The sequence below is a fragment of the Hyperolius riggenbachi genome, chromosome 1, assembly GCF_040937935.1.
Source record: "Hyperolius riggenbachi isolate aHypRig1 chromosome 1, aHypRig1.pri, whole genome shotgun sequence".
Classification (NCBI taxonomy): domain Eukaryota; kingdom Metazoa; phylum Chordata; class Amphibia; order Anura; family Hyperoliidae; genus Hyperolius; species Hyperolius riggenbachi.
In genome coordinates this window covers 197,909,148-197,921,257 of record NC_090646.1, presented here as the reverse complement: position 1 = coordinate 197,921,257, position 12,110 = coordinate 197,909,148, and the positions used below count along the sequence as shown (strand labels likewise).

Here is a 12,110-nt window from a genome sequence, read left to right as displayed (position 1 = left end):
AGGGGGAGGGGGGGGGGGGGGGGGGGGAAAGAAGGAGGGAGAAAAGGAGGGGAAGAAAAAGAAAATGAGAGAAAGAAGAAGAGGGAAGCAGCGGTCCCCCAACAAGCAGAGGGGCAGCGCCCAATACAACCTCGAGGCAGATAGCAGCCTTTTTATAAAAATGGTGAGTACTTCAACTCATCATTTAAGCCTGGTGGAGACGTTGCTTTTAGTTCGTATATCCAGCGACATTCGCGCTGTAGGACCAACTTCTCAAAGTCTCCACCTCTCAAAGGTTGGTGGACACAGTCCACCGCACTAAATGTAATAGTGTTCGAAGGATTCGATTCACACATAATTACATGTCTTGCCACCGGAGAACGCAAATTATGTCCCACAATGTCCTGTGTATGTTCATAGATGCGTCTGCGGAAGTTTCGTGTTGTCATACCAATATAGAAGGCGTCACATGTGCATTTAAGCACATATATGACGCCCTCCGTGGCACAATTCACAAAATGCCTGATCTGAACTGTTCTCTTGACATGAGGAAAGGTGTTGGATCGACCAACTGTCACAAAAGGACATTGATTACATGATCCACACTTAAAAACCCCCCTGGCTCTGCATGGATCAGACCGTGTATTACCCGTATAATGGCTTCTAACTATCTTGTTGGCAATGGTAGGTGCCTTACGGAAAATAACTTTAGGTTTCTCTGGTACACATTGCCGAATTTTCACATCGTCAGTTAGTAAGTGCCAGTGTCTGTTAAGAATCTTGTAAAATTGTTCTTGTTGTTTATTGTATGTTACAATAATAGGGACCGTGTCCATAAATGAATCAGTCCTCTCCCGGTACCCCAAGAGAGCACCCCGATCGGACTTAAGGGCCCTGTTGTACGCCCGGTCTATATTAGACCTGGAATATCCTCTGGCCCTAAATCTGTGTTTCAATTCCACTGCCTCTTGTTTGAAAGCATCTAAAGTGGAGCAATTGCGTCTTGCTCTCAAAAATTGTCCCGTCGGGATGCTCCTAATGAGATGTCGGGGGTGGAAACTATCTGCATGTAAGATCGCATTTGATGATGTTGGTTTCCTAAATAATCTGGTGCTTAAGTCACCGCCCTCTCCCACCTCTATATTGAGGTCTAGGAAGGGTAGGGACCTAGCACTATACTCACATGTCAATTTAAGGTTTAAAGAGTTATGGTTGAGCTTATCAACAAACTCTAAAAGTAGGGACTCGTCTCCTGTCCATAGGAGCAAAATGTCGTCAATGTACCTGTGCCACGCTTCCACGTGGCACAGGTACTCGACCAAGTCGTCATTCGAAAAAATATCGGCCTCCCACGCCCCCAGGTACAGGTTCGCATATGACGGGGCACAAGTGGTCCCCATCGCTGTCCCCTGCACCTGAAGTATAAGTCTACCCAGCAAAGTTAATGGCTACATTTGGGGACAGGAAGGGTTATTAATATTAACAACAAGAACTCCTCCAGGCCCCCACATGCAGCCCTTAACCCACTTGGTGCCCAGGTGCAGCTCCACTCCCTCTCCTTAGTAAGCAGTGCAGCCAGTTTCTTTTGCCCCTCCCTAGGATATCAGTGCAGCCAGTATCTGTCTACCTGCCCACTCTGATAATCAGTGCAGCCAGTGTCTACATCTCTCTACTTATGGAGGAAGATATACAGTATTTCACTCTGAAAGTGATGTCAGGAGGCTGAACTGCCCGGCAGGCACAGTTAAACTTCCCCGTGTGAAAGGGGCATAAGCCAGCAAATGACTGGCTTTTTTTTAAAACTCTTGCTGGTTGCTGCATCGTTTTGATGGCCCTGTGTAGTGATGTGACCTCTGTACGAGTCAGTGGAAAATGCCTGTTAGGGACAGTGAAACCATAAGTAAAAATAAAAGGAGGGTAGGTTAGTAAAAATAGGTTAGTAAAAAACTTCTTGCTTAAAACTACCCACTTACTGAAGCTGGCAAAGGAAGAGGCAGCTGAAGTGTAACATGACTCAGTGAGAGGAGAGGATACAGGAGTCAGATACACACAGTATTTGTTTACACTCTAGCTGGTTGTCAGTTCCGTTTTGCTGCTGCTAACCTCATTAATATTGATCATCTCCATCCTTGAAGGGCCATGGTTAGATATCACAGCTGACTAACAGCACACAGTATTTTCAGCCTTAATTGCAGCTTGACAAGAGCACTTCTCAACAAGACCAAGGATAGGTCTTTGAGGTCTGAACACCAGGTTGCATGAAGATTAGTTGACATGTAAGTTATGTGTTGAGAACCATTGGTTAAAGTGCTATATAGTGAATCCAAAGCACTGGATATGGACATACAATGTATCCACTGATTTTTCATTTTTTACTTTAGATGGGTTTTCAACTATTGACGGGGCACTCGGCATTCTGTAAACCTGTTGAGATTGCTGCACAGAGTTCACCTTTAAAGAATATGTGAAACAAAGTAAAGGTCATACACTAGTAGATGGCCTCCAGATTCACCCAACAGATAAATCCCTCTCTGATCGAAATCTGATCAGGGAAAGATCCATTACTGCCACACACTAGAAAAGATCACTGGGCTGGAGGCACCTGATGTATCAAAAACTATTCTAATGCTGGGCATACACTATTCGTTTTTCACTTATCAATCGAGCCGCTGATGGCTCGATTGATAATATCCGATAATATCCGACAGGTCCTATGACCCGCCGAATAGATTCCCCGCTCGATCCCCGCGGACGGACAGTAGCAGGGAATCGAGCGGAAGATAATGAGCGCCCGCAGGGACGAGCAGAAATTGATCCGCGGCGGGAGTCGATCCGGCTGCTAATCGAGTCGCCGAGTCGACCCGTGTATGCCCAGCATAAGATACAGTACAGACCAAAAGTTTGGACACACCTTCTCATTCAAAGAGTTTTCTTTATTTTCATGACTATGAACATTGTAGATTCACACTGAAAACATCCAAACTATGAATTAACACATGTGGAAGGATAGTACATGAATTAACAGGTCATTGTCCTGTTAATTCAAAGTTTGAATGCCTTCAGTGTGAATCTACAATGTTCATAGTCATGAAAATAAAGAAAACTCTTTGAATGAGGTGTGTCCAAACTTTTGGTCTGTACTGTATATGCAATATACTTTAGAAAAAGGTTTTGACACATTGGGCATCTCCACCACGGTAATCTTATCCAGTCAGACCTCCGTAGGAGAATGACCATCCAGAATGCTATTTAGCCTGGAGAGCTGAGCAGGGATGGTTAATTTCCCTCACGCTTAGGGCCTATTTCCACTAGGTCTGCATCAGCTGTTCTGGATCCAGATTTCTGGATGTAGCTATTAAATACGGTGATTGCAGGCACCTGCAACCCAACTTTGTTAATATAAACCACATAGCTTTACACTTGTTCCTATCTCCTAACGGTATATATATATATATATATATATATATATATATATATATATATATACATATACATACACAGGACAATCTAGGCTTTCTTTTGGTAATATCTGTTTTCGAAGAATTGTTTACCTTTAAATGCACTTCATGGGGTGAAATAAGGCACAAAGGCAAAAATTACTAATTTTTTCATGCTTTCCTAATTTTTCAAATAACAATTATTTATATATATATATATATATATATATATATATATATATATATATATATATATATATATATATATATATATATATATTTATTTATTTTTTTCACAAGTACTTAACAGAAAAATCCTCTTGTGTTCACACATGTAAGGCACATTGGTGGATTTGTGAGCAGATTATTGTTTCGATTTGTGATCCCGGCGATTGATGTTAGTGATTCATGGAACATGTAATACGATTCTGCAGGGTAAACTGGCTGCACAGCTCATAAGACCTCCTGTAAGCACAGGAGGAAATCCGATTTCTCCATCCTGCTGTGTACCTGACAGTCCTAAAGATAATGGAAGAGGATAGAGATAGGGAACACGATATTGCTCTTTATCAGATGGACAGAGATTGCAAGTAACCCCGGGTCACAAGTGTGCTTTCCAGCCATTTATCTTCCTTTATACCTTGGTTTTGTTCTCTGCTGCATGAGCACGGCAATCCGCATACATGCTGAGTGGTGAGGAGCTTAAATATTGTGTATTACAAACATTTTGCTTTAAAGTACACAATATATATATATATACACTGGACCAAAAATACCATATGAGGTAGAAGCTTTCAGCAGTAATATCAGTAAGCGTTCTTATTCATGAGGATGGTTGTGATTTAACAAATATACATATTATTTTTGTTAGCATGGATTCTTTTGTCTGCTGCAGTTGTCCTGTGTCCAACCCTCAATACAATCTTCACGTTTCCTACAACACAATTACAGCTAGCACCTCTCCAGATGATATCAAAAGTAGAAAGCTTTATTGATCTTACATTGCTTTTCCACAAACTGTACATATGCATTTTCCATGTAAGTCTGCCAGTGGCTTCATCATGAGGCGGTGAAGTATAACTGTGATGGGACAAAACCTGACGCTTATCCTACCTACTGTAAGTCACAGCAACATAGGAGAAAAGAAATGTATGGCTCAGCCTCAAGTATGACACCTTCCACCACCCCATGGACAGGAGCAGGCACATGCTCTGGGGGGGGGTACACCTTTTTGTGTCCCACTTTTCTGGCCCTCCTCCCGGACTTCCTCTTTATTACAAGTGTAGAGTATGTTGTGGAGTCTGTGGACTGTTGCAGGCTTGCATTAAAGGGGCACTATGGCAAAAAATTGTCACATTTAAAATAGTATGTTTTTCCAGAGTAAAATGAGCCATAAATTACTTTTCTCCTATGTTGCTGTCACTTACAGTAGGTAGTGGAAACAAAGTAAAAGTAGAAGGCTGCACATCCCTAACCCAATACTGTACAATTGATAGCAGCACCCATTGTGCTATCCTGTTTTGCATGGTAAGTATTTAGTTATGCATATGTTTTGCATCTGTCTGATTGCTGAGTGTGTATTTGAGCTATATAAGCGGTGCATATGAGGTGATGAGTCATTCGGATGCAGCCCATGTTGGTGAGCGCTTGCTTTGTTTTTTGCAGTAGGTAGTGGAAATCTGACAGAAGCGTCAGGTTTTTGGACTAGTCCCTCTCTTTATAGGGGATTCTCAGCAAGGTTTTTATTCTTTATAGAGATATTCCCTAAAAAGGATTTAAACAATGATGCTGGCCAGCTTCCCTGCTTGCTGCACAGTTTTTTGGCAGTTGGATTGAGCAACTGCCATTCACTAAGTGCTTTTGAAAATAAATAAATCTCTGAGAATCCCCTATAAAGAGATGGACTAGTCCAAAACCTGAGGCTTATCCTACCTACTGTAAGTCACAGCAACATAGGAGAAAAGTAATGTATGGCTCATTTTACTCTGGAAAAAATATACTTCTTAATTGTATGTGTTTGCACATATTTCAAATTTTTATTTTTTTTTGCCATACTGCCCCTTTAAGTTATACTCACTGGCCGCCTCAGAGACCCAGGCACCAACAATTAGGTACTTCCTCAAAGCTTTGGCATCTACATGGCAACTGCGTCATAGCTTTGTTGCCATCCTGACGCCACACATACACTTCCACACTAGCTTTTGGGTAAAATGTAGGCTTGTCATTTTCATGACTTAATTATTTTTCAGCTATGGATCTGAGTCTGTTGCCAGCATGTATTTAGTATCACTGGAGGTACTTATTTTATTGATTCTATTTATTACCAGTTTTTCAGAGTTATTTGTCATCTTGCCCATATAGTATACTATATATTGCCCATATTTATATAATTAGCTATTTACATTGTTATTGTACCAGTGGATGTGTGGAAACTACTGTGTCCCTGCACATTTGATGGAATTGTAATTGTTTTTATTGGATTTTTTGGGATACATTCCCCTAACAAATACAGTATTTTTTGGGGACTATTTGAGCTTGATCATTTAGGCCCCGTTCACACTTGCGGTTTTGTCAAAACCGCACCGGATGTCCGGACCGCACCGTATCCGGACCGGACCTGATCCGTACGGTTCCTATCCGGATCCGGTCCGGATCCGGTCCGTTTGCATCTGGTTTCCGTGCGGTGTGAACACGGTTGCGGTCCGGATCCGGTTTCTTAAGGAGATAACAACCTGTAAATACCTGGGGTCTGGGAGGTCAGCAGAAGGGTCTGGGGTCATTGTTGGAGACAGGTGGACGTGTGGAGACCATCCGTAGATACAGAGACTGCTGTTGGGACCATGGATCCAGGCATTTTTCGTATACCTGGGAATTCTCTGTTGTTCGCCTCCTCGTTATCAGACTTATATCAGACATGTTGCTGCCTAGAGCTCCAGCATGAAATCGCTGCTGCCCCACTCTGTGAACTCCATGTGGTCCCTATCCAAAATGCATAGGAAGTGGGGTAGAACGTCCGGTTTTTGTAGCCAGTGTGTTGTGCGCTCTCCGGTTCTCATTACTTTGTATTGGCCGGATGGTGCAGTCCGGCTCCGCCCCGGATACGGCTGCCGGAGTAGCCGGACCAAAAAATAGCGCATGTTGGAACGGACGCCGGAGTCCGGATCCGGTCCGGATCCGGTCCGGCTCCGGTCCGGCAGAACGGACGCATGTGAACGGACGCATAGGCTTTCATTGCTATTGCCGTGCGTCCGTTCCGTCCGTTCTGCAAGCGGTCCGGCTCCGGCACGGCGATTCCGGACGGCCACCGCTAATGTGAACCGGGCCTAATACTATTCCTTGCCTATATGGATACTTTCTACCTTATTGACAATAGTACTGTGCAGGCAAAATAACGCCCCGGCCATGGTAGCAGGAGGTGAAGGGGGCGACCTATAGGGCCTGTTTTAAAAATTTGAGCACCCCCCACTTAAGGATCCTCTGCACGGCCCTGGACAGGAGTGAACCAATGTAGACAGAACAGGACACTGAGAAGTAAAAATCCCAGGGTGGAGGAACACTGGAAAGCTAATAATGGCAAACAAACACATTTAAGCCTGGTTCACAATGGCACAAAAAAACTCAACCAAACGGACTGGATCCTAACGGAGGTGAACGGATCCTACATCAATCAATAGGATCCAATCAAGTTGCTCAGATTCCGCCGCAAGTTCCTCCAAACGGACTGGAAGTTTGGGGAGACTGCGATAATTCTGGCGCGACGGACACATACCATTGACTGCAGATCAAAAACTGATGGCAAATAAAAACTGATCCATTTTACAGATCAATTTTTACACAACCAGTTTTTGATTCGAGCAGTGTGAACCAGGTCTAAGGCCCACTCCACCACCATCTCTCTTCTATGTTGCACATATGAGCACACCACCTATACAGCATATTCCATCAAAATGTTTCAGCAACAAGGGAGGCAGATACATCTTAATAAAACATGGCAATTAGTCAAGAATCTAGATCCTATTCCATAGACTTTACTATATGTGTACAATAAAGAGTGCAGAGTCGGCACTGCTGTGAACTGTGCTTTAATCCGCAGGTGGTAGTTCATCACATTGCGTGCAGTATAAAAAAATACACATACCGTGCGTTGGAGGCTGTGAGCTGATGGTGGGTGCTGGGTGCAGGAATAGTCTCACAGCCGTTTCGCGCTATCTGGGCGCTTCTACGGAGGCACATACAGCACACAGCCTTCTGCACGCAATGTGATGAACTACCACCTGTGGATTAAAGCACAGTTCACAGCAGTGCCGACTCTGCACTCTTTATTGTACCCATCTGACTCTTGTTTACTTCCAGTCAGAGCACGCTGACTGTGTCACAAGTGAGACGTGCTGTGGCCCTGTTGGTCCGCCACATCAGATGCTGATCTAGCTGTAGTGCCGACCTCCTCTCTCTCCCTTTTTCTGTGCCTTCTCTACTTTACTATATGTGACACTTCGGTTTCATTGCATCTCAGGGCTGGTCCACACTACAAGAGCTTTTTAAGTGCTAGTGATTTGAAAAGCTCTTGCTAATGCAATGCTATGGGGGATTTTTACAAAATCGCATAGCTCCAGTGAGAGCACACACATAGCATTACATTAGCAAAAGATTTTAAAGTGTAACTGTCAGGCATAAAATCAATTATTTATTTTTATCTGGTAAACAAGTAATAAGGATGCTAACCAGACAATCTAAAAGTTAAAAATCACTATTACTTTTCTTGTTGATAAATTATCATTCCCCAGTTTACCTGACTCTTATTTGGTACATTGCCACACAAAGGAAGTTGCAGGGCATGCTGGATTGTCGTTGTTTGCTTCTATACTTCCCCTCAGACTTAACTAATGCAGCCTGATTGGCTGAAGCCCCTTTCCCCCGCTTTCCCCTCCCACACCTTTGTTCCTCTCTGATTGGCCAATATTTCTCACGCTGAGACAATGCACTTTCTATTGCAGAGCTGGGTGGGAGTGCCTGTAGACTGGGAGGAGGGTGGGCAATGCATACGCAATCAGGCAGAGGAGAGTAAGAGAGGAAATGACATCAGGATTAGCACAGTTAAAATGGAGACTCCTAAGAAAGATTTTCTCTTTATTTACTATAAAAAATCATTAAAATCCAAATGTGGACAGAGCAATACATATGTAAGTAGAGTAATATCTACTTATATATGTGGTGGGGGGGGGGGGGGGGGGAGGGTTCTGAGATAGTATGGCTGACAGCTCTTGTAGTGTGAACTAGCCCTCAGCAGTGTTTCTTTACTGTCTACCTCTGCAGCAATGATGTACAGTTATGCATAACAACCAGTGAAAATGTAGTTGCTAGCAACCAAGCATCTAAAGATGATTACTGATGGAATTCTACACAAAAATGCATTCCTAGAAAAAAGGTCAAGCTAAGCTCTCCAGTACATGTAGACTTATATCTCTGTGCAAAAATGCAAAGGATTTCCATAACCTGTACCAAGAAAAAAATCAGTATTTACAGAAGAATTAAAGCAATGCAGATTAGAAACATTTCAAATGAATCAACCAGACTGATGTTCTTTATCCACTTACCTGAGCATGAGCAGGCAGAGAGCCATAGGCCATCTGCTGATTCAGGAGTCCCTTCTGCTTCATGATAAGTATGCGCTTCTGTTCCTCAGTCAGATGGCTCATCTGTGGCTGTATTGGAGGCTGCGGTTGTGGCTGCTGTTGCTGTTGCATGTATGTTAGCATGGAGTTTTTGTTTTGGTTGGCCATTGGAGGAGTCATTCTTTGACTCATTTCAGCACTAAAATGGGTCAGTGGTTTTGTATTCCCATAATTAAGCATATTTTGCGTTTTAGCAATGGCGTTAGAATTCAGATTGCTGGTCTGCTGATTTATCAGGTTCATGTGACTTTGAGGGAGGTAGTTGTTCATAGTGGTTTTAGGTGGATTATTTGCCATCGGAGGTACAATAGGGTTTTGGTTATTGAAGGTTTGGGGGTACATCAATGGGCTATTTGGTTTTTCAGTACCAAAGGCTCCTCCATAGGGGCTGGATGGGGGCCCCACAGGTGACCAGCTGGATGGCTGGCTTGTATGCTGTGGTTGCTGCTGCTGCTGCTGCTGTTGCTGATGATGTTGCTGTTTCTGCTGTATGAGTTTTACCCGCTGTTGCTGCTGTGCAGCCATTTGCTTTAGTTGCTCAGCTGGAGATAAATCAGCGCTTGGGAGGTTTACAGACCCATTTCCTGAACTAGAAGTCGGAGTCATGACATAACCATTGCCGGACCTTGATGAAGTCTGACCTGGAGTGAGAGGTGGATTTGGCGTTTGTGGTGACTGGACAATACAACTTGCTGGGGACCCTGCAAGCATTAATGTTGATGGAGCACTGGATACTGATGGAATACTGGACACAGAAGACACATTAGAAAAAGAAGGACCAGACGAGGAAGGTCTGACTTGAGGAGAACCCAAAGAGACATGTGGGAAAGGAGAATGAGATGGATCACTCTTTACACTGGCACTTTCTTGTGGAAGGGGTGTTTGGGCTGTAGGCCTAGAGAAATCCAGGTCTTTTTTCTCCTCAAAGTCCTCATTGAATAAATCCTGAATATCATCTTCAGGGACAGTGTTTGCAAGTTCATCTATCAACTCCTGCCATTCCTGGTCATTTAAATTTATATCCGAGAAAAGTTTGTTTTGGTTAGAAAGAGAAGTATCAGAAGTGTCTATAACAGATGCATCATCCAGTGGTTCCTGTTTCATTTCCTTGTTTATGATATTGAAGCTGTCCTCCAGATCACTAGAACCATTTACCGCTAGTTTTACATCTTGCTGTCCACCATTTTTATTAATGTCCTCCAATCCACCTGAATGAGTTATGTTATTAGCAACAGGAAGGTGTGGCTTCATATCAAGCTGGTGAAGGGGTGACACTGAAGCCAGTGGCATGTTAGGTATATTATTAAGCGTGTCCATACCTGGTACCTCCTTTCTCCTCCGTTTTGCAGAAGGAGAATACCGGCCATCACAGATGCCATTTTGTTGCTCTCCATTGAGTGGTGACCGTGCACCTTCCAACTTCTTCTGCACCGCTTCCTGAAGCTATAGAGAAAGAACAAACACAAATCAGTACAACAACATTCCAAAGAGTACTTCTAATATATTTCATTTAGACAATAATACAAAATATCATTATTTTTTTTTTTTGTATAATGTCAGCACTTGATGTTTAACATGTCACAACATTTTAAGGTAACATGTGATGAGATAGAAATGTGTATGTACAGTGCCAAGCACACATAACTATGCTGTGTTCTTTTTTTTACTTTCTCTGCCTGAAAGAGTTAAACATCAGGTATGCAAGTGACAGTTTCTGTCCAATCAGACCTGGTTGACTATAGCGTAACCATCACTGATAAGTAATTACAGCCATAAAACACTTTCCTGGCAGAAAATGGCTTATGAGAGCAGAGATAAAAAAGGGTCAATAGTTCATAGATTTTAGCTCTGGCATACTTCAATGAATGTGTCATTAAGCAGAAACAATAAAACAGTAAAAAATAGATTTAAATATAATATAAAACTGTGGGATGTCTATTTATGTCAGGCTGTGTGGCTGTGCAAATGACTGATCAATATGATGTGGCAGGAGCAGAAAACATGACAGAACTTTAAATTGCATTGGGCAGTACAATGCCTGTGGTTCAATCCATGTTCCCTTATTGAAATTGAGTTTGCCATGTAGGGTAGAAACAGATCATTTCCCAATGGAATTCCTGTTGGGCAGGGATTGACCAGCTTGGCATATTGAGTCATAATGGACCAATGTTTAGTTAACTGGCAACTAATCGTTTGGCAGTTCCTGATTGGATTTGTTCACTGCAAGGTTCCAGTTAATCTCCTGAAAGGTCCTGCTAATGAACCGGATTTTGCATAGTACTCTTACTTTTAGCTCAAGACTGGATGCCATTGTATAAATTAATAATAATAACAGCAAAAAAATAAAATATATCAGTGGCTCCTAGATTGTGGGCTGTATTCTATCACGTTCCACACCATCGTGTGCTAATAGCGTGTCCACTAGATTCATGTTTGGTGCACATCTTTCCCACAAAGAAGCGCATTGGACTGGCAGCCCATGTTAATCAATAGGCTGGTTCACATATATGCGTTGCTACATTTTTGCATAGCTCGTTACATTACATTGTGCTGTGGCCACGCATGGTTTATTGCAAACCTGCGTATTACAATGCATGTGCAAAACCGCAACAGTCAAAATGCAACTTAACTGCTATATCCTCAGGTTTAAAAGTAAATATAGATAATCTAATAGGATAATAAGACTGTGTCAGATCATTCTAAAGGTGGCCACTAATGATCCAATCTTTTTTTGTCCTATCTTACCATTTCTATGTAATATAAGGAACTGCCTAAAGTATCCATTCAATATGTTCACTCAGTTTACCCTTCTACAACATAGATTTGGTAAACTTGGACAAAAAGGATTGGATCATTAGTGGTCACCAGGACATCATCAGGTTTCCTTTAGTCCCATCTCTCCTAAGCACTAGACTGAGCATATAATTCAGCCAGCAGGATTTATCAGCTTGTATGAGATTTAGAGCCATTTTTCAAGTGGGCAGTGTTAATTGAACATTACTGCCGTCATGGCACAGAATGT

The 12,110-nt window shown here is 42.6% G+C and overlaps 1 protein-coding gene across 2 annotated transcripts in view; it reads right to left on the bottom strand.

The window, feature by feature from the left end:
* MAML3 (mastermind like transcriptional coactivator 3) overlaps nucleotides 1-12,110 on the bottom strand; it is a 456,887-nt gene that overhangs the window by 158,050 nt on the left and 286,727 nt on the right. For both annotated transcript variants that reach the window (XM_068279630.1, XM_068279634.1), the window contains exon 2: nucleotides 9,011-10,531. In XM_068279630.1, coding sequence (XP_068135731.1) covers nucleotides 9,011-10,531 — 1,521 coding nt within the window. The remainder of the gene's footprint in view (nucleotides 1-9,010; nucleotides 10,532-12,110) is intronic.